Below are 22,482 nucleotides of genomic sequence, written 5' to 3' on the forward strand. Positions count from 1 at the left end.
GACTCTTCCCCTCAATGGACTGCCAATATATTCTTATGTTTTTGCCAACTGATGCACTGTGTTGTGTGAATTCAGTAGTAGTGGAGTGAGCTGGCTAGTCAGGTCTTTCCTATAAATCACAGTTGGTTCTCAGGTGATGCTGTTCAATAAAAGAAATGTCTGAATTCCTAACCTTGCCTTTGTCCAGGTAGTGGATGATCTCCTGGAAGAGCTTCTCTTTGAGTTCCTGCTGGGACCACACCTTGGAGCCATCCCGTGGGATGAGGTGGGAAGCACAGGGCTGGTCGGACCACTAGAGACACAAGGACAGGCACAGTCCATTACACCTCAGGTTTGTGCAACGCTGGAAAACAGGCCCTTCGACACTGAGAGGTGGTTCTGAATGACTTCCTCTATTACAAAGCCATCCTTACTCTGGAGTTCTGAAGCTGAAACGTGACCGAGCAAATGACAAAGCCACTTCTTCATGACTTTTTAATTCAACCATTAAAACTGACTGAGTTTCAGTGGGTCATCTATCTTTGCCCTTGAGTATCTACACACCATGAGTCATTTTCATAAACAGCCTATAAATTATTAGTCTGAAAAGTTAATATGTTAAAGGCAACTGGAGCAGCTTAGGCAATTTTTCCAAAAAGTCCCAGAAAGTATTGCTTGAAGGAAAAAAAAGTGACTGTCCCATTACGTGGTCAAATCCACATAATTTATCAGAGGAAAAAATGGTTGGAATGTGATGTCTTAATATGAATCATTTGGCTAGCTGCAGCAACCTACCCATCCCCCAGCAACCTTCACAGACAGTCAGTGCAGGAAAATAGAGGTCACATCTACTGCCTGGGCTTGTGCAAAACTCACAGGCAAACAGGACGAGTTGATAGAAAGTGGCAGAAAACCACAACATTAAAAAACTCATCTTGTGAACTACGTGTAGGCGCAAATATTGTATACTACAGATGAGAGCTTTCACTAAGACCTGAACCTCTTTTCTGCAACTTTGTCCATGAAAGGTTACTGCAGAGAATTCTCAAAAGCTGTTAAGCTGATGGATAAAAATAAATCAAAATTATTTAAGTGTGTAGTGTGCATTTCCTGGGCCATATAGTAGTAGACATTTTTCCTACTCGCTGCCTCAGGAATGCTGGAAGTATCGTTAAGGATACCATTTCCACACTTTTCTCCCCCCTTCCCTCCGGTAAGTGTTATAGGAGCATAAAGGCACAAATGTCTGGACTCAGAGACAGCTTCTTCCCTCAAACTGTCAGATTACTGAACTCCTACCACTGGCTCACACAGATGTATGTTATTTAACTTGTTGTTGCTACCACTGTTCTGTGTTTTTGTTTTTGGTGTTTCCTTGATGTCTTTATAGAGGAGCAAACATGCAAATAAGCATTTCATTGTACTTGTGCAGTTGACAATGAACTCTACTCTACTCATATAAACAGTGCACTTCAGTTCTGTTGGGCAGAACCACACCCACAGGAGTTTTTCGGACTATCAGACCTCCAGGAGCTCAGCGTGCAGTAAGAGAGTGTAGGCAGCCTCTGTGTAGTTCTCACAGTCCAGGTGTAAATCCCTCAGCTTGTACAAATACCTGGAAAGTGAGAAAGAGTGAAGTGCAGACTTAGCCATGGTGTTTTTAACGAGCACTACAGCCCAAGCTTTGTGGTCAGCATGCCCATCTAGCAGAAAGTGTGACTAATTTATTTTAACCTCACAGTTAACACCGGTCTTCTTTCCAGTGAAACAGGCAACACAATGAAGGTGTAAAGTGCAGTAGAAATCTAACAGAAGAGCCCTTTTTGGGGGGATTTTCAAACAAATATTTTTATTTTGTGTTTGTTCCTTTTCTAAAAGCCTACAGTAAGGTGATCCCATGGGGCTGAAGTAGCATGAGGGACTCATATTACAGTAGGTACAGTAGGCTATGGCCTAGAAGTAATGACTTCGAGCCAGAGTTGTACTGCCAGCTCCACAGCCGTGACCAGGATTCCCTAAGTGAGACCTCACAATTAAGCTGATGTTGATGGAGCAGGGCTGGAATTAAGCCAGCCAGGGCTCTCTCATCTTCCTGGCAAACAGCACACACAGATATCTGTTGCACAATGTCATCGAGTTACGTCACGTTCCCCCAATCAGAGCGGACTCTCCTGTCAGGCACTTTGGAGCTTGCCATGTGACAAATCACTCCACAGGTGAGTGCACTGGAGGATCATGATCAAAAATGAAAAGATTAGTAAACAACAGCGTGGCAAATATGGGTTGAATAAATGTTTCTTAAGCAGAGACCTTAAGTTGACCTCTACAGGGTGATCTTTTTACGGTACTGGTGATCACAGGTTTCTGCTTTCCCATTTCCTGAAAAGTCCACTTGGTGAAGCTGGCAAGAAGTATAACTGCACCAAGCGGAGATATCCCTTTTAACTGTTGGTGCACAGTATATGTTTTTCCTGTTCCTCAGCGCAACCTTAGCTCCCTTCCCTCCACACTTCACAAGGCTTACCGGATATAGATGTCCTCCCTCTTCTTTTCCTTGTAGAAGTTCTGCAAAACAGACAAGACGATTCTGAAATGTTGAAACTGTAAACCTGGGAGGTTTATACACTACTGTGTATACTGTGCAAAGAACAAGATGAACAAGCTGTTCCAGTTTGATCAAAACATGCTCTGTTTCATTCCAGCATTATTTCTGCCTTTTTCCTTAATAAAAAGAAGTATGCAAAAAAAGGAGCAGTATATATCCACAATGAAATAATAACAGTTCAGTCGATGAACCTTGGACTTGATATGCAAGTGATGACATTCCTTCTAACGATGCCTAAAGCCAAAGACACTGCCGTGTTTGAGTCTGCTCTGTTTTGTGTTTAACATACTGACACGGGGACTACCGAGATTAATACTGTTCTTATTTTGTATCGACCCGATTTGGAATTACAAATTGTTTCTTTACACCTCAGCTCACAGTGCCAACAGTGATCCTCCAACCTTCCAAGCTATCAGAGTCATTTCTAGACAAACTAGGAGCTTCCCAGCGAAAAACAGGAGGATTTAGGCCAGCTGGAGCACACGTGTCCCACAGAGATATCAACGCAGGCCTGGTGGTGGAGCCAGGCAGGTATTGTTGAGAGCCTAAACAGCCCTGGCCAGCTAATCCAAACCCTATCCCACAGGCACTCTGCAAACTGCATCTCACAACAGGCCACTCACTGAAACTCAGCAGGTGTGAGCCTGGCCAGTAATGGCCAGATGGGAGATCTCCTGGAGAAGCTAAGATTGTTACTGAAACAGGTATTAGTGTGACCAGTAGGGGGCACTCTTCCTGCAGTCTGTGTAGGTCCTTATGCCCCAGTATAGTGACGGGAACTGTTAAAGGGCACCGTCCTTCAGATGAGATGTAAAACCGAAGTCTTGGCTCTCCATGATCATTAAAAATCCCAGGGTGTTTTTCAAAAAGAGTAGGGGTGTTACCCCAGTGTCCTGGCCAAATCTCGACCTGGATTTTACCAGTCATGGCCTCTTAAAAATCCCCATCTCTGAACTGGCTTCATCCCTCTATTCTCTTCTTCACTGATAGCTGGTGTGTGGTGAGCGTACTGGCGCATTACGGCTGCCGTCGATTTGCCTGTAAAGCACTTTGGGGTGTCCAGAAAAGTACTACATAAGTGTAAATAATTATTATTTCTATAACTATTACTGACATAAGAAATAGCCTTCTCTCATGTGTAACCTTTGGCAAAGCTGCCCTGTTTGGCAGTCAAGAGTTCTGCAGCATTTGTCAGAAGATCTCATCCAAGTGTTTCTTGAAACTGGCTTTAAAAATGGAGTAGAGTACCCGTTAAGTTAAGCACACTAACCACTCAATTTCCTTTTCAGTCATAGGATGGCATCGGGACATCTTATGATTTCTGATTAATTGAGCTGAAAAACGCAGCGCTGCACACAGACAGCACTGCATATCACTACGACGAAGGGAATGGAGTAATCGGTGTCAGTATCTGAAGATTTGTGGCACATTTCTCCAAGGCCCATTGTTGCCCCCAACTTGCTCAGCGCACACCGGGGGGCTATGGGGGACTGGGGAGCTGCGGGGCTGGGGGGTGGAGGTGAGCGGACGCACCAGCACGTTGACAGTGCAGCTCATGCGGTGCTCGGGGCTCTCGTCGTGCGTGATGGTGCGGTAGGCCAGCAGGTTCTCCAGCAGGCTGCTGAGGAGCAGGGCCAGAGACTCCCCCGAGGAAGACAGGTAGCGGTGGCGGCGGCAGTGCTCCAGCAGTCTGCGGGCAGACACACAAACACAGGTAACCAAGGAGAGGTCCAGCAGGAAGAACTGGACAGACAGCTGCGTAAGAAAACTTAAAAAAAAACAGGAAATGGTAGCAACCTGAAATGGATCAAACTATAGAGCACCAGGAGTCTAGTCCATTTACCTGTATTATTCTATGTACAGGTATGAGCTAAAACCTTCAAAACTGAAAGAAACAGGTCACTGTCATTAAATTAAAACAGTGATTAGTTGCTCAGCAACTGCTTTTGATGAAGGCTGCTGTTGTGTCCGAAATGTAAGATGTTCTTCAAAGATGACACAGTATTGTTTCAATTTGATAGCACCTGTGAGGAAAATGTGTTTGGCACAGATAAGTGAGAGTGATACATGGCAAGAAGGTTAATTGCTGGCGTGACAGAGGAAGGCTCTATTACTTATCTGCACTTTGCACAGCCCAAAAGACAAAACCATATAAGAGATAAACACACAGTCAAACACAGACCCAAATATAGGATTAGTGTACAGCTGTAAATGCAGAGATCTCCAGGATGGCTCTGACAGGAAGGAAATGAAATGCCTCAAATGGGTTTTAATTATACATAACTAGACAGAAAGATGGACACAGACACAAAAGGATGACAGGACGTGTTAGCTGGAAAGGGCAAACCTACGTCTTCTCCAGGAGGACCTTGTACTGCTCATCCCCACGGCCTCCTTCCACTTCCTGGTCCAGCTTCGTGATCAGCTCATTCTCAAACTGCGGCACACAGATAGTCTCCATTAGCGGGACTTCAAGCCCATAAAAATCAATACTTCTAAACTGCGAAGGTAGCATTCTTCAGTGGACCAGGAGGAACTGTGTGCGCAGCCCCAACCAGCTTAAAACCTGCTGCTGGGAGAAATGGCGTGTCGGGGCTTGTGTGACATCTCTGCTGCAGCCAGTTCAATCCATCCCCCCCCCCCCAACACTTTACTCACCAGCGATTGAAGTGGTTTATAGGCATCAATGCATTTGATCAATAGTTACACTGCCACAATATACTGCCATCTCACACACACACCTCTGAGCACCTGAGCCCTGCACAGACCCTAGAGTTTGAGCCCAGAGAAGCATCAAACTTTGGGGTCTGTGCCCTCTTGAGAACTGTAAAAACTGTATTGTGAGCACTAAAACCCCTGTTATACAAGTAATTCCAAAATACATACCGAGCACCAAAATGAACTTACTCTATGTAAACAAGAGTGTTTTGCATGAGTTGTGGCAACATGTGTCATGTAGGGCTCAGAGACCAGTGAACATGCTTGTCTAGGCTATGAAAGGAATGGGTTAGAATCCCTCAAGACCACATCTGCAAACTGGTACACAGCATGTGTCAAAGATGTACGGCTTGCACTGCTGCCAGTGGTGGCTGGAATAACAGTCTGCAGGGTGATGGCGAATGTTAATCTGTCGCGAGTGCTCAGGTGACGTCTTTGCTGCAGTTACAGCTAAAAAGGCTCTTTTCAATGCTCGGGATTCGCAGGAAAATGGGGCTCACCATTTGGAAGGTGTGGTTGGGGCTGAAGTTGTGCTCACACTGCATCATGTCAAAAAAGATGGGGATGGTGGCTTTCCTCAGGTCGGGCTCCGGAACCAGAGTCACCTCCAAGATTGAGCCCACCATGGATGGGATGAACTTCATCTTGTGGGGACCTAGGGGTTACAGAGGGCTCGCAAGGTTTTATTTTTTTTACCTCAAGAAAATTGTCAGTTATCTGTTAGAATCCTTAAAGATGAAGAGCCAAGTTTGTGCATTCTGAGCAGAAGGGACGCGATCCATCTTTTTTTTCACTGCTTCAAATAGACTAAATACAATTCTTTAAACCTCCAAGCATTTTTTCAGTGAAATGCAAAGAATGGAATTATCTGATGGAATAAAAATGTAGAAGAAGGAATACGCCAAAGCTGCACACAATTCATTCCATATGCAAAACAGATTTTTCAAAACAGTTGGTTTTTCACAAAGGGATTTTTCCATTTGGTATTAATAACAAGCATTTCAAACATTTCTTAAGGACTTGAACGATGTTATTAAGAAGATACTGACATTCTAAACCATCTAGCCAGCTTGGTAGTTAGTAGCTAAGTGATCCAAGGATTTTATTTTGCCATTCCTTCAAAGGCGCCAGGGTATCTGCTTCAACAGCATGGCTGAGTAACTTGCTTCACACTCCCACTACTCTTTGTGTAAAGAAGCATCTCCTCCTCTCAGTTCCAAACGCACTTCTGTGTAGTTTCCACTTGTGATTCAATGTTTATTCTGAAGAAGTCCAATCAGCTGATTTTGTCCATGATTTTGAATACCTGGATCAGGTCATCCCACTGTCTTTTCATTCCAAAACTAAAAAGATTCAGCTGTTTTAGCCTCTTACAGTTGAATGTTCTGTTAAGCCCCGGAATGTACCTGGTTGCTCTTGTCTTGGCTAGCTCCAAAATAAATATCTTTTTTATAACACGGTGACTAAAATTGCACATAATATTACTAGTGCATTGCACAATCTTAACATTTCTTTAAACATTAAGAAAAATTATTAATGCCTTCTTACAGTTATAAATTTAGAGATAAACTGAGAAGCTTGCTGCACAATTTCTTCTGTTACTGACTGCTTGTACTGACATGAAATGGCTGTTTCTGCCAGTACAGTATGTTCCAGGAAAACCACAGGCTCTTTCTTACCAAGGTTGTACCACATGTCCCGGATCTTAAAGCCAATTTCCTTCCTCATGTCTCCATATCTTAACAGACAAAAACAGAAGGGAATACTGTTATTTACCCAGTATTAAGTTCAAGTAAGTTAAATAGAATCTAGTATCTATCTCATTGTATTTGTTCAGTGGAATTCTACACAAGGTTTTGAATTCTAATCATATTTCCTTCAAATTCTGCTCACAATGTTTTGAATGCTGAATTTAAATTTCAGATTTCTGTTAAAAGAGCACAACATAAACAATGTGTAATTATCCACTTCTTGTTCCAATATGATCTCACCACTTTTGATCATTCTGTTCATTTCATTCAAACTACCCCTTTGAGAAAAAGTGAACAGATCACTATGAGCGATGGAACAGTTTTCTGATCTGAAAGCAGTGGGTTCAACATGACTTGGGTTCAACCATATTTGTGTTTTTCTATTAATCTTTAAGTTTTAGCATTTCAGAATGACTTAATTTCACAACGTCCAACATTTTGTATAAATCTCAGTTGTAGTAACAAAACATCTACTCTAAAACAGCAAAAGTAAAGCAACATATAATGCTGAACAATTCAGAAAACCAGCACATTTTAAGTTGCTTTCATTAGCCATTTGTAGCAGATATTCCCCTTCTCCTTAGTAAAAATCAGAAAGATGGAAGTCTGCCTCCTCTCTTGACTTTAAAAACTGCAAGCTGTCTTGTTCAGCATACATTCCTTTGCCCAATTACTTCATCTGGACAAACTGGCTACTCTGGGAATGTGTTTTCCTGACTGTCCTGACATTGTAGAAACAACGGATACATTTGGAACAAACAAAACTAGAAAAGGAAGTAATTAGATGGAAATTATAAATTCTGCATCAAAAAAATCTACAGGGAACATTAATTCTGAGCACATTCTGCATTGCACAGTATTCTAGCAGGAATAGCAATTAAAACTAATTAAAATGAGCATACCATTAGAGCGCTGTTCTTTCATATACTAAACAACTTTCTAAAGTAAAATCAGCTCTACAGGGAAAATGAACACTAATGCACATCAGACAATTTCTCTTCAATGTATTTTAGAGATTTTAATAACTGCCTTCCCATTCTAATTCAGTGTTACAACAACAAACCAAGTTGTGAAGACTAAAATAGAAATGAACTTGTTTCTGGGAGACTTACTTGTTCAGGATCTTGTTGCGTTTCTCCTGGGAGAAAGTCTCAAGTTGCAGGGACTTGTGGGTAAGGAAGGCCACGGTCAAGTGGAAGTAGTTGTTCCAGAGCTGCGCAAGGAGAACAGGAGTTAGGAGCCAGACTAGTACCATATGGTTTTACCAAGCGCTGAAACTGCGGACCAACAGGAGTGAAACCTTGCAGCAATCCCTGTTATTTTTTGCTGCAGACAAACAGGCCATCCCATATTAATCCATTCATATGAGGTCAGCCAAAATGCTAACTAGGAAATACAAAAAATAATTCTTTATCCATTTGAAAACTGCTCTCCCAAAACCAGCCTCGACAGCGTGTCAATTTTGATGCCGGTAAATCTTGCAGATATCCTGACTTTAGAAGACCGTGCTTACTGTATATAGCTTATAACAAAGACAAAAACAATGGGCATTGTGCCTTCACAGAGCTCATCAGTAGATACCTAAAAAATCAACACTGAGTATTGACATTGAAGAGCCTGGGTTTGAGAAAGTAGGGCATAGTCATTTTTATAAAACATTAAATAATAGTATTGTTTATGGCATCACATCTTAAAGGAAGTACAGAGCTATACAGAAGACTCTCGGTTTCACAGCACACTACAGTGATACAAAACTGTACAATGTGTCTTCTAATTTCTAAAACATCTTTGTTAACTCGAAGGAAGCAGGATCATTTCACTGTACAAAGAGGAGTTACCTGCAGCTCAAAACTGGCCTGGTCCAGGAAGTATTTATTGAGAACCTCTGCATACTGGTTGATTGCACGCAGAAACACTCTGTTATGGTAAAAGTTTAAATCAAAACAAAGAGAAATGAGAAAAAATGCAAAACTAACAAATGTAGGCAGAAAATTGCTTAATTTAGATTTGTAGCACAATTACATCCACAACTACACATCAGTAAGAAACATTTTAGTAGGAATGTTTAAATATAAAAAATGATACTGAGACCTGGTCCAAGTATGCTTGGGTCTGCTGAGCTCTGTTACTTACTTGAATCCTTAATTAAAAGCTAATAATTATTTTCATTACTGATTTAATGTGTTTAATTACACCCGTTAATTGCTTTTCTATTCTTAAACCACAAGTCAGAAGCTAAAAAAAGTCTAATGGAGCAAACTGGTCATTTTTAAGAGAGACGTGAGCTGGAATTAAAACACGCCCATAAAGTGGATCTGTAAAATGGGGCATGAGATGCCCTACAGAGAGATAATGTTAAAATAAGCTAGCAATTCAACAGGAAGAGCTTCTAAACATGGTGCAAACACAATCTGATGGAGGTTAAGAAGAGTACAGCTGAATTTAACACCGGCCTGCCGAGTTCAAGTGGAAACTTTCATATCTCCAGCACCCTAGGGCTTCCCCCTGCTTAATGGAAAACTGAATAAAACTAATATCTCACTCATTTGGACACTTTGCAATTATTTCCTCCAAGCTTTATAACAGATTTTTCAGGAAGAATCAGTTTTTCAGGCAGTGTTAGTAGTGTTAAAATAATCTGAAGTTCTGTTTAAGAGCTCAAAATAACTAATGGTGTTTAATTAAAATGAAGAATTAAAAGGTTAAATTAAAAAAAACCTAATGCTTCAACCAAACTGACGAAAAACAAATGACACTGGTGTGGTCTCGTGATTCCACTTTCAGGCACAGTGTTTTTAATTTCATGTTCAGTACAGCTCTCATTTTCCAGTTTCATGCAGCCTCTCCTTTCTACAAATCTGAATTGATTGCTAAAATTAACCTACCACATGTAACTTGCATTCTATTCCCACTCTCTTGCTTTTTTGTGTTTTTTGCAATTCTCTATCCCACTCTTACACACCTGATATTAAATTGTTCCCTGGGCCCTTAAGTGTGCATAAGTCTTTCTGCAAACACACTGTGTACATCAATTCAGCCTGGGCTCAGATTTATGCATAGTATGAAAGAGCTGTCATTAGAGATGACAAGAGATGACAGGATGACAATCCTGTCTTAAAATTCAGTTTTACACCCTAGCTTTTACTTCTAATATACAGATTTAATACTGTTACTAGAACAGTTGTAAGAAACAATAGACAAGAAAAAAAACAAGCGTTAGTCCAAATGACTATAGAATAGCATAGTGTACTGTATACTACTGCAGTCAAATAAATATTTACATGACTAGAGCAATAAGACCGTAAGATCTCTTATACCAATAACTACGATTACCCAGCCAGAATTGGGTCTCGTAGATAAAAACAAGAATCTTTCTCATGGCTTAGGCTTTGGAGGAAGAGAAAGATGATCCTGTATCTCTTGTTTTCTTCTTTTTGTGCCCTGTCTTCTCTGCATTTCTGCTGTGGTCCACCCCACTGCTTATTCTTCAGCATGGTGGTCTTATTGAATTACCAGGTGAATTAGCCAGAATCATGAAGAACGCTCTTTGATCATCTGCATCTGATCCTATGTTTACGTTTTTCTAGTCCCAGGACTGATACTTAAACACAGAAACAAATACACCTTCTGGGCAGGGCAACCCAACTGGGAACTCCATCTGAGAACATTGCTAATTTTTCTGATAATCAGACTGACATCCCCTGACTGGAATTAATATTATCATATAAGTTATAAGCCCAGTATTCCCTAGCAGATTTGTTCGTAGACTGAAGCAGTAAGATGCAAGTAAATATAGGCCATTCACTACTGGGTTCATAAATTCTAACTGACATACGGAATGAAATGTTTGATCTAATCCACGGCTGAGTCCCTAGGGCCAGAATTGTGAAGTTGAGCTGTATGAGAAAAGGGCTGTGCAGTGCATTAACCTGATCTGCAGCAGGTTCATGATCATCCAGTCCGAAGGGAACACATTCCCGATCAGATCCTTAAACATGATGAATGTCTCCATCAGGAAATCCTGTTCATTATCCGGGATGAGAAACAAACAGAGAGAGATAAGGAGTTATCAGAATCTCCTGCAAAGCTGCACCCTGTACCTGCAAATATGTGTCCCATGACAAAGAGCTTTTGGGGGTTTGTGAGTAATGTGCTTCCACCTATGACTGGGATGACTGCGTTGTTGCGCTCCCAGACCTGGTCCTTATGTTCTGATACAAGTATTCAAAGGGCATTGACAAAGTCAACCTATTGGACTTTAGAATCAAAAGTGAAATGAACTAAAAATACAAATAGGAACTACATGTAAAAGCATTTAAAACCCAAAACAGGAGGCACCTTTTTAACCAAAGGTTTGTGTGAATGTGGAACAAGATGCCCAGGTGGGATTCTTCTTTCAAAAAAACTGCTGGATAAGATTCTTGGATCAAGTAGCTACTAACTACAAAAGAAACTAGGTGGCCTAAAAGCCTCCTCTCGTTTGTACCTGTTCCTATGTTCTTAAATGCAACAACAGAATAATTTCTGCATGCCACATGTACAGGACACATCTAAAAGCTCTCAGATCAATTTCTTCTCATATAAACAAAAAAGTTCCCTAACTGTGTTTTAAGTGAAATATGTATTTTTTTCCAGATCCTGTATTGCTTCCCTGCTATATGTAAATGTTTCATTGTAAGTTGTGAGGACTACATTTGCTCTGAAATTCAACGTTTCTTTACGCACAAGTTGGCACCTCAGGAAAGCCTGACTTACGATGATGTCCTGTCGTGTTTTGAAGGTGCTGATGTAGTGGGAGTAGTGAGAGTCATCCATCTGTTTCAGGATGGCCGTCATGCAGGACAGATAGTGACCCTGAAGAGAGAAGAAGTAGAAAAAGGAAGCCTGTGAAATTACAACAATCTACAGCAACAGGCAGGATAACTTGATTAGCCTCAAATTATTGACATGGTACTGTATTTATACACCATCAATGACATGATATCACATTACAGAATCATGTTTAAACAGTTACTGCTTCAAAACACCCCACCATCTCAATCTTCATGTACGATGCTACAATAGGGCAAAGAAAGTGCGGCAAATAATCATATTATAACAAATAGTCGACTGTCAAGTTAATATGATAATTACCATGATTTTGTTAATATATTACTTCCACATAATAATCACACTCTGTAATTCTGCCAGGTTTGTTCACAACCTCTCACTAACGAGCCAACTTCCTCTTATTAGCTGTCAAGCTGAGTCATACCTTACATCACCACCACTATTACTGCTCACCCAGTGCAATATTTGCTTTGTTCTCTGGAATGGCAACACTTGGGCATCAAGGACAGAGACTACAAAGACTTTCAGAAAGATGGGGGCACAATTGTAGAAATTCCCTTACATGTGCGCACACAAGAAAGAGAGACAGAGACAGAAGAGAGACAGACAGACACAAACGGAGAGAGACAGGCACAAACACAGAGAGAAACACAGACACATGCAGAGAGAAAGAGACAGAGACAGACACACAAAGAAACCGAGACAGATACACAGAGATACAGAGACACAGGGGCGAGGAAGAACAGCTGTCCTCTTACGATGAGCGGGAGGGTGCGGCTCATGCTGATGACGGTGCGGTTGATCCGGCGAAGGAGGCGCTCCATGATCATCTGGACGTGAGCCGAGGTGGGACCCTGGGGGATGAAGAACGGGAGGGGGATAATGAGACAAAGAGTAAGAGCTTGAAGGACAGAAAACCAACTTATGTCAGTCTCCTGGGCAATCCCAGCTTTTCACACTGGGGGTGTGAGAAGAGCCTGCCCCCCCACCCCCGCTCTACTTTTTACGGACTCACCACATCCTTCCTGTCCAGGATGTCCAGTATGGTGCTGAGCAGCTGGCCACAGGCCTCATAGTCTGGCTTGTTGGAGTGGTCATCCAGCTGGCCACTGAGCTGGTCTGTCATCAGGGGGAGCAGCACATCTCGACACTCTGGAAGGGCGGACATGGACGCCAACGTGAGACGTTGTGTCCAGCACAGGTGGAAGCAGCCCTCAGATTATCTGTAACTTGTTAGGCGTGGGTGGATCATAAATCTCTGTGCCTGCTTGCATGAACCTCTTTGAATATTACATGAAATATTTCTTCTTGAGCTTTCACATATACCCAGTGTCTGATTACTTCAGTGTGTTCAGTTTCTGTGCACAGCACCCTTTACAAAACTCAAAGAATACTGAAGGGCAATCAAACACTGTCTAACAGAAATAGAAATACCTTTTAGTGTCAATTACTACTTTTGCCATTATCTTTTTTTGATCAAAAAGGACATATATTTCCTATAAAGAAACAAGTAAAGGTTTATTCAATGCTGATCCAGGATGCGCGTGCTTGCACGACGTGACTCAGATCGCCGAGCAGTGTGCTGACGCAGGTTCGAGCAGGTATCACCCGGGGCTCACCTGGCTGTCTGAAGAGGTCACTTTCCACTATCTTGCACATACAGCCCAATTTCTGGCGCACCAGCTGGAAGTCTGGGATGCTCTCAATGAATTTGGTCAGCAGAACACTGGAGGAAACAGACACAGAGAAAGATAAGCCTACACAGTGTAAGAGGACCCGGGCAAGGGTCATCTCTAACAGGTATTTCCGGAACGAAACACTGAAAATACTAGAGATGGACCTTAGCAAGATGGCGGCCAAAAAGAATCAGCTGACCAGTAAATGGAAAGGGTCTACCCTAAGAAACAATGAGACACAGCTGAGCCGCATCAGGAACCGAAATATAAGTGCCCCGGAGGCAGTGAACAGGGTGGAAGCCGATACGGTGAATGCGGTTTGGAGGAAAAGAAAGGAAAGAGGTGCATGTTAAGATCGGGCTAAAGAATAACGGACTACTGAAAGGAGATAAGGATACATCGCAGACTGGCTTTATTACGGACTTTAGGAACTCGGATCGGATCAGGATTAAGGGAATGGATTATGGACTGTATTTGGAAGAGAGTTGGAAGACGAAATGCCATGAAACTCAGGAAAGAAAAGTGTGGTGTGAGTACTACTTTCATTTACATAAACTTTCCCCCGGAGACACCACAACAGTCAGAGAGGTCAAGCAAAATGAGATAGGAGAAGGGTCTTTAAAGAGCACGTCTGTTAGTGTGCTTGCCAATAGTTGATGATACAGGATCGCCCACTGCTCACAGCAATTCAGATCTTATGCTCAAAAAGTTAAGTTGTATCAATGACTTTAAATCAAGCAAGTTTTCTCATTTAACCACCGGTAAGACTCAGATTTTTATTGAATGCAACACCTCTTTTCAAGAGCAAAACCTTTAAATCAGAGTTTCCTCAACCATGCCCAGTTCCAGACCACTCGCTTTTGAGTCACCAACTGCTGATCACTTATTATAAAATCTATAACTAATTTACTTCATTTACTATAACAAGCAGAATAATGAACATGTAAACCTAAGAGCACACAAAGGAGGGTAAGTATTAATGTACTCATTAGAAAAGAACACAGATACTAAAAGAATGCCACACTGGTTAAAACAAAGGCACTCTTATAGAGAACTTCCTTGTACAAACCCTAGCAATAAAAAAGGCTAACAACATTTTATAATATACAGTTAAAAGCATACAATACAAATTAAGGGAAGTTACATTCAGATTGTAAAATGCACTTGTAAGATGGCAGTTTTATTCATGGTTTTGGTCACCATATTAGAGAAACAATAATGATGTCCTACAAACAATCCAGAGAAGAGAAATTGGATACAGGTGTGCATTATTTTTTATCTGCAGATTCACAAATATATTGCTCTGAGCAGGGCTGGAATTCTGTTACCTGATACTTCGCAAATACGTTGTTCCGACAATCAAATCACAAGGCAGCATTCGGCACAGACTACATAAACCTACTGAACTACTTTACACTATGTTGTAAACACAGCACTTAACCTTCATTTTAGCACTCTTAATATAATTCAATTCATTCCAAATTCATTTAAAAATTAATTGAGACCTTAAACTAATACATGAATCGGAACATTTGCAAGTTGGTTTTTTTACATATGAAATGTATAACTGAAATCATGGCCAGAACAAAAGTTGTTGTTTGTTTCTTATGCAAAGCTCTCAATTCACTTCACTTCAGCCAAGAAGTCAGTGCAACAGTGTTACAGCAAGATAAGGGAGAAGACAGTTATGATACTTTGTTTGAAATAGATAAAACAGTGGGGATGAAAGATTACCTGTGTCTATCAGTATTCCACCTGGGGACACAGAGGCGTCAGTGTAATCCCCCAGCCCCAAAACGTCTTACCAAAAAAAAATGTACCAAAAACGTCTTATGTGTAAAACTGATACGCTTAAGTTTATGGAGTGCACTGTTCTAGGTACACCCCCAGGGGTATGATTATATATTCCAAGACTTAAAGGAATGTTCTGTACTGACAGGCTAAAAGAAGATCCTTTTTAGTCCCGAAAAGAGAACAGTAAGAGGGACCACAAAGTCAACCCAGCGAACTTATTCAGAATTAACAGGGAAACACGAACCAGAGGACACAAGTGGAAACTATGTGAAAGTATATTTAAAGCCAAAAACAGCAGGTACATCTTTACAGAGATGGTTGTGAGATTATGAAACTCCATGTTGTTGAAGCTGATATCCTAGCTTCTTTCAAGAAACAGCTGTATGAGATCCTTGGATCAAACAGTTCAAACGGCCTCCCTTCTTTTTAAACCTTTCTTATGTTCTTAAGCTTTGTTACTGGCTCACAATGCGTCTTTCAGAACAAGAAAATGAACCCCACTGCTCCATGTCCCGGGGTGCGCACTGTTGAAAGCGATTCTGCAGCACCAGTGTGGACAGATAGTTTGTCTCTACAAGTCTCTACAAATCTCTACAATGTGTGACCAAGGGCTGGATGAATCCAGAACCTTCACTGGTGAGAGCAGAGGTCTATTTAAGGCTTGGGTAACACACCTACCATTTAAGATAATTCCAAAATAAATCATTTTTACTGGCTTCTGAATCGCAACATTCATTTGCAGAATTACCTGAGTTCTACGGGCTCAAAGACATGTTGGACATCGTTGATGATGGTTGGGAGGTATTTCAATATAGCGCCCTGCAGAGAAGAGAGAACAGTCAGGAGGGGGATAAGAACCCCAGAGACATAAGAAGAGATACAAAGAAAAGGAGACTTTTGGAACATCTAACCCTTTTGGTAGTTAGAAACTTACTGGTTCTTAACAGCTGTTTCTTGAAAAAAATCATTGTATTGATTTCAACAACATGGCTGAGTAGCTTGTTCCATACTCCCATAATTCTTTGAGGTAAAAAGCAGCTAACAGCACACACACCAGACACCAGCATATGATTCTTCATTTACTATGCACCGATTTCATGCTTTTTGCTCAGTTTTGTAATCTTCAGTTGAAGCACTACAGTCCAGAGGCTCAATAATTTCTGACTTGCAGTCCTAGTGCAGCTGTTCCTCCAAACTCACCTTGATTTTCACACCCTCGTCCAGCGGCCGGTCCATCAGGTTATTGAAGGATAAGAAGAGAGTGTGAATGGAGTTACAAAACTCGTCTCCGTTTTCGTTGTTCCCATAAAATCTGAGAGGCACACAAAGAAACAAAGTTTGTAAAACACAGGAGAGATTATTCCTTCCATCGAGTTCATCACAGTAATCCCAAAGCTCACACAGCAAAGCTAGAATGACTACAGCATTCCTGAGCACAAATACATATTTTGACACTTTATGTGAAAACAAGTACAAAGCATTAGCATACTCCCAAAAATGCTGTCATCTTTAATTCCCTGCAAAATTCCTCATTATCCTTGTAGGGGAGCCAGAGCCTTTTCCGGCAAGCAGCAGGCACAAGGCATCCACACCCTGGATGCGACACCTGTCCATCATAGGACACACACTCACACCAGGCCAATTTTCCCAGAAGACTCTTAACCTATAAACATGTCTTTGGACTGTGGGAGGAAACTGGATCACCCAGAGGAAACCCACACAAACAGGGAGAGAATTTTACAAACTCCATGCAGATAGCATCCCAGGAATTAAACCAGGAGTCCAAGTGGAATATGGAATTACTGGAATATGTGACTTATATATTCAGTGTTTTATATAACACAGATTTCAAATCAATTTGGTAGCTTTACATTAAAAACAATGACCTCCTGTTTCTAAGTACTTTCAATACCTGTAAATCAATACCATAAATATCTGAGGAGTTTATGAACTAAGGACTGTAACTGCAGTTAGTCTCACTTTGTAACAGGTCTGTAACTATACATGGTAAATTCTTTTGCAAGGTACAAAAATTTGCAGGATGTCACATGGAGACCAACTGACCTGAGGTAGAGGACTCGTGATTGTACAATGAAACGGAAGAGGTATTTCAGGGCTTTGAGAGCGGAGTAGAGAAATTCTGTCAGCTTGGGGTCTTCGGCATTCCCCACATAGAAATTCAGCACCTTGGTCAGCTTCCTGTAGGAGAAAGGAGAGCCTGCATCAGTGGTTCAATCAAGCAATTGTAGTGTCAACCGCTCAGGTAAATGTCAAATTAAAATGGAAGAGATATTTTCCAGTATTTTGGTCAGTTTTAAACAGCACTGCTACCATTTTCCAGCCTGATCTTGTCAGATCCTGGAAGCTAAGCATGGTTGGACCTGGTCAGTACTGGCACGGGAGACATGTGACTAATTGGACATGAAAGATCCCACGGCACTGTTTGTAAGAGTAGAGCAGCAGGGTGTTTTCCCTGGTGTCCAGGCTAATATTGACTCTGGTCCTCCACAGCCTAGTCTCCCTGCATGTCACCTTTAATCCAGATGATAAAGGAATTTCTCATTTTGGTGCTGCTGGTGCAGAATGGCTGCTGGGTATCATCCAGGTGGGGCTGTGTGAACTACTGTGGGGTAAAGCACTAAATAAACATAAGAAGTTATTCGTTTTAAATGCCCCTTTTGTCTCAATTTCTATATTGCCTAGAAGTTTATAAAACTTTTCTAAAAACACTAGGATGTCATAATTTTGTTTTACAAATTTCCTGCTTAGAAAAAACTGAACAGCTGTATTCGCAAATCATGTCTCATCCACTCATTATGCAACTCATTATACATTAAATAAACACCGGATAACTGTGAAACTACCTCTATTTGACCATTAAAATTCTTTCCTATGGTCATTTGTATATAGCATCTATGAATTGGCTTAATAACTGTTCTCCTAGCTGATGTACATCCATAGCTGATGTGTGGTGAGCGTACTGGAGCACTAGAGGCGGACGAGAGTCCCCATTGCCAGTAAAGCGCTTTGGAGTGTCCAGAAAAGCATTAGATAAGTGTAAGGAATTATTATTAAAGCACGTTTTCAAGACCGCCCCCATGGGAAAGAAACTCACGCGAACGCCAGCGTGGCACTGAAGTGCTTGTAGATGTAGGTCTCCAGAACAGGGTTGAAGTGCTGGAACTTAATGTCTCCTATCAGCGTGATGATGAACACCTGCAGCGACAGAATCAGTGCAGATCAGAATTCGTGCCATGATGCTATTTTGAAGTACTTGTTCTCAATGGTCTAAATATACTGCACTTGCAAATACTTAAGACTTTTGTCAGGTTAGGCCTACTGTACTGAAAATCTTTTACATCACCCAGGTGTTACAGGTGTTTTACAGGTGCAGAGCTGGTCCTGACTCGACGCAGACCCGACCCAATGACAGCAACCGTAAGATTGTACCCACTGTGGTAAGAGCATCAAAGTATAAGGCCTGTAATTAATTGCCTGCAAAAGATTGGAGCTTCAAATCCAGCTAGAAAAAAACCAACTCAGATTACACACTTGACTATAGCTTGTGTTAGAAATAGTGCAGTGGTTTGCATTGGAGCAGACAACAGTTTTCAAGGCTATCCTAGAAGTGATGTATTTGGCTAGAAACCCAACCCTTTAGCATGCCATACTCAAAGCTCCTGAGCGTTTCAGATTCTTATGCTGTACAGAACAGTCCCCACTGAGAGCTGATGTGTGGTGAGCGTTCTGATGCACTATGGCTGCCATCACATCATCCAGGAGGGGCTGCACACTGGTGGTGGTGGAGGGGAGTCCCCATTACCTGTAAAGCGTTTTGAGTGGAGTGTCCAGAAAAGCGCTATATAAGTGTAAGCAATTCATTTTTATTATTATGATTATTATGATTATTATGATTACGATTACGATTATTATTATTATTATTATTATTATTATTATTATTATTATTATTATTATTATAAGCACGGATACAAAGGAGGAGTGCCATTTGGCTTATCTAGCCCGTTTTGGTAATTATTAGATCCAAGGATCTTGCCATTTCTTTAAGAAAGCAGGATGTCAGCTTCAGAAGGCTTGACACTCCCACATAACTTTGGGCCAAGAAGTGCCTCCTATTCCAGCTTTTAAATGTTTTTCCTATATGGTTTTCCACTTCTGCCCTCTGGTTCATGTTTCACTGTCAATACTGAAGAAATACAAAGGGTTGACTTCCTTTATGCCTTTGAGGATTCTGAATACTTGTACCAGGTGCCCTCAGTTATCTCAGTTCAAGACTAAAAAGGAATGGATCTAGTTCATATATCAAATCAAAGATATCTGCAGTCTGTTTCCCACGCAATTCAGGAGTTCGAATAAAGTTCAGGATCGAATACAGCAACAAAAAAAGTGGTTCAGACAAGAGTTAGCACTACATTTGAAGACATGGCTTACACATTTTACAAAAATGGTTTTACTAAGCTTGGGACCACATGTGGGTTGTGTCACTTCACGTCTTCTTGTTTTACTCCACAGCGGATTGCAACACACCAACGTGTCAACCGCAAAAAGCCCTAATCAGATCTGTCACACTGGCCCTTCTCAAGGATAAAAAAGAAGCAGAGCTGTATCTGGCAAAGACTTCGAACCTCTGTGACAACAGGGAAAGAGGAGGAAGAAATTCATTAATTATTAGGGAGCTTACAGTATGTCGAAGAAGAAAGAAAAGAGAGTGGAGTCAAGAGACAAGGAGGGGGGAAGGGTGAGTATTGTGCTTTGAATGATACTCTCTCTTGTATCATTGAAGACAAGATACTGACATTGGCTGTCACCCTGAGCCTAAGCACCTGTTAAATGGCACTGTGTCTGGGAGACATCTGGACAGTGAGGCAAATTAATGCGCTTGTGTGTTCCAGGCTTAAGAAAATGCCCTGATTTTCTAACTCACCTGAACCTGAACCTGTCTGTGGCCTAGGTAAACCCATTCCAAGAAAGTTGGACCACACCTGAATAAGCTCTGTAGTCAATGTCATCTAACAGGATTAATGAACACAATAAGACTTCTTCCTCATACTTAATATGCCTTATACCTCTTACAGCTACTTAGATTTTTGCAGGTGACTCTTGACACCAAAGTACAAAGGAGAAACATGGGATCAGACTTAGCCTGCATTCCATTACTAAACCCACCTGCGTGCTTCAGTTTCTGCTTAATACAGAGAGTGCATACTCCTACTCACCAAGGCATTAAACACCAGCTTGTCGTAGGTCTCCTTCTCGGATGTCACCATCATGATATTGAAGAGGGCGTCCAGAGTGTCCTGCAGAAACTGTGGGCAAAAAGAGAGTCAGGGTACCGGCGCCCTCCAATGTTAGAGCCATCTTTGACATTTAACAGGCCCCATGCAACAGTGGTTAGCACTCTAAACCCACAACAGCCACAAAGCCCATGGATACAAGTTCCGAGCTTGGAAAGGATATGTTAAAATAAAGACTTAACAAAAGCTTCAAAGCGGAAAGACACACAACATTAGCGTATGTCATGGGCAGCACTGTGCTGTAGTTAGCATTGCTGCCTCGCAGCACTGAGGCCCTGGGTTCGATTCCTGGGGTGCTATCTGCGCTGGGTTTTATGTTTTCCCCATGATTGTATGGGTTTTCTTCACCCACAGTTCAAAGACATACAGATAGGTTAACTGGCAAAACTGGCCCTGGCATGTGTGTTTGTGTCTATGTGTGCCCTGAGATGGAGTAGCATTCCAGCCTTGTGCCTGTGGACAGGCTCCGGCTCCCCTGCGATGCGATACTGGATAAAGCAGTCAGAAAATGGAAGGATGGATAGGATATTTCATTCTTCTTCATAGCTGACTGCCCATAAGTTAGGCATCAAGTTTAAAGACTTTCTAAATGTTTTAATTCCTTAGCGTTTAAATGTGTGTGGCGGCAGAACATGTCCAGTATTAAACTCTGTGTGCCTATCCATGCCCTGCCATCCAACTCACTCACCTTGACAATTTCACTCCCCTCCACCTCCATCAGCCTCTGTAGTGTCTGCTCCAAGTCCTGAGGGTTAGAGCGCCAATTCAAGAGCCCCAGAAGGTCCACTGAGAGAAACAGACATTACAAGCAGTCAGTCCCTTCCCCTGTGTAGGATCACCACTGTAATTTCACACTTCTTATAAGTTTTTTTTTAAACTTGAGTACAGTCCACACCACAAAACAGCCATTTTGATTGCCCAACCTGTTGTGCCTTAGTCCATTTTATACCATTGGAAGAAAACTATGTGGAAGACTAAGAAAGGGAGGTGCTTCTTTACACACAGGGTTGTTGGAGTGTGGAACAAGCTACCTAGCCACACTTTTGATGCCAGTACCCTGTGTTCCTTCATGTCATTTGAAATCCTTATGATTTTATGTGATGGTCACAACCTGAGAAAACTAGGTTAAATTCATTCTGAGGTTAAATGCTTCAAAAAGATCTGCTAAAAAAATAAAAAAAATCACTCCTTGTAATCTATCACAGTGTGCATCATTCTGTCTGAGGGTTAGTCATTTCGGGTATGTTCATAAATTCAGCTCACCGTTCTGGGTCAGTTTGGTGGAGCAGGTGAGCGTCGTGATTTGGAAGCTGTCTTTGGTGACAGGAATGATGCTGGAGTTCTGGAAGGGCTTCCCAGACTGTTTGTCCTTCTCTTCCACCTCAGCCCAGGTCCCAGGCAGGCTCAGGTAGGTCTTGGCATCCTCTGCCTTTTTTACATCACCCTGCATTTACAACACAGATCAGTCATGATAGGGCTCTGGATGGCTTTACTGACAGATCCTAGCTGGTCCAGTGGTTAAGGTAAAGGACTTGTTTCCAGGAGGTTCATGGTTCAAGCTCCAGCCCTACCACTGACTCTCTTACCAGATTACTAAGAAAACTTGACTTCTGTCTTCTGATCCTTTTCATTCACCTGACTGAGCTAAGATTGCCCTGCCACTGTTAAAACCCCCGTCAACTGGGCAGAAAGCACTCTCCTGGTGCATGACTCCGCTTTAGATAGGGTTAGGACAGTAACTGTCAGTGCTCAGACGTTCTTCGTTCTAGGAAAAAAAAAGAAGAAATCTGCAAAGGACTGCCTTCTGCGTATCAAAA

General features: G+C 41.8%; 1 protein-coding gene across 2 annotated transcripts in view; it reads right to left on the reverse strand.

The window, feature by feature from the left end:
- dock5 (dedicator of cytokinesis 5) overlaps positions 1-22,482 on the reverse strand; it is a 76,229-nt gene that overhangs the window by 15,616 nt on the left and 38,131 nt on the right. For both annotated transcript variants that reach the window (XM_015343035.2, XM_015343028.2), the window contains exons 18-38: positions 21,929-22,109; positions 21,354-21,451; positions 20,588-20,677; positions 18,469-18,569; positions 17,418-17,552; positions 16,554-16,665; positions 16,102-16,172; positions 13,503-13,609; positions 12,899-13,035; positions 12,642-12,737; positions 11,809-11,907; positions 10,983-11,074; positions 8,892-8,970; positions 8,166-8,266; positions 6,982-7,040; positions 5,803-5,957; positions 4,936-5,021; positions 4,118-4,274; positions 2,504-2,544; positions 1,504-1,594; positions 173-292 (exon numbers count right to left, since the gene is read on the reverse strand). In XM_015343035.2, the coding sequence (XP_015198521.1) occupies positions 173-292; positions 1,504-1,594; positions 2,504-2,544; positions 4,118-4,274; positions 4,936-5,021; positions 5,803-5,957; positions 6,982-7,040; positions 8,166-8,266; positions 8,892-8,970; positions 10,983-11,074; positions 11,809-11,907; positions 12,642-12,737; positions 12,899-13,035; positions 13,503-13,609; positions 16,102-16,172; positions 16,554-16,665; positions 17,418-17,552; positions 18,469-18,569; positions 20,588-20,677; positions 21,354-21,451; positions 21,929-22,109 (2,208 nt within the window). The remainder of the gene's footprint in view (positions 1-172; positions 293-1,503; positions 1,595-2,503; positions 2,545-4,117; positions 4,275-4,935; positions 5,022-5,802; positions 5,958-6,981; positions 7,041-8,165; positions 8,267-8,891; positions 8,971-10,982; positions 11,075-11,808; positions 11,908-12,641; positions 12,738-12,898; positions 13,036-13,502; positions 13,610-16,101; positions 16,173-16,553; positions 16,666-17,417; positions 17,553-18,468; positions 18,570-20,587; positions 20,678-21,353; positions 21,452-21,928; positions 22,110-22,482) is intronic.

The sequence above is a fragment of the Lepisosteus oculatus genome, chromosome 2 (assembly GCF_040954835.1).
Source record: "Lepisosteus oculatus isolate fLepOcu1 chromosome 2, fLepOcu1.hap2, whole genome shotgun sequence".
NCBI classification, from domain to species: Eukaryota; Metazoa; Chordata; class Actinopteri; order Semionotiformes; family Lepisosteidae; genus Lepisosteus; species Lepisosteus oculatus.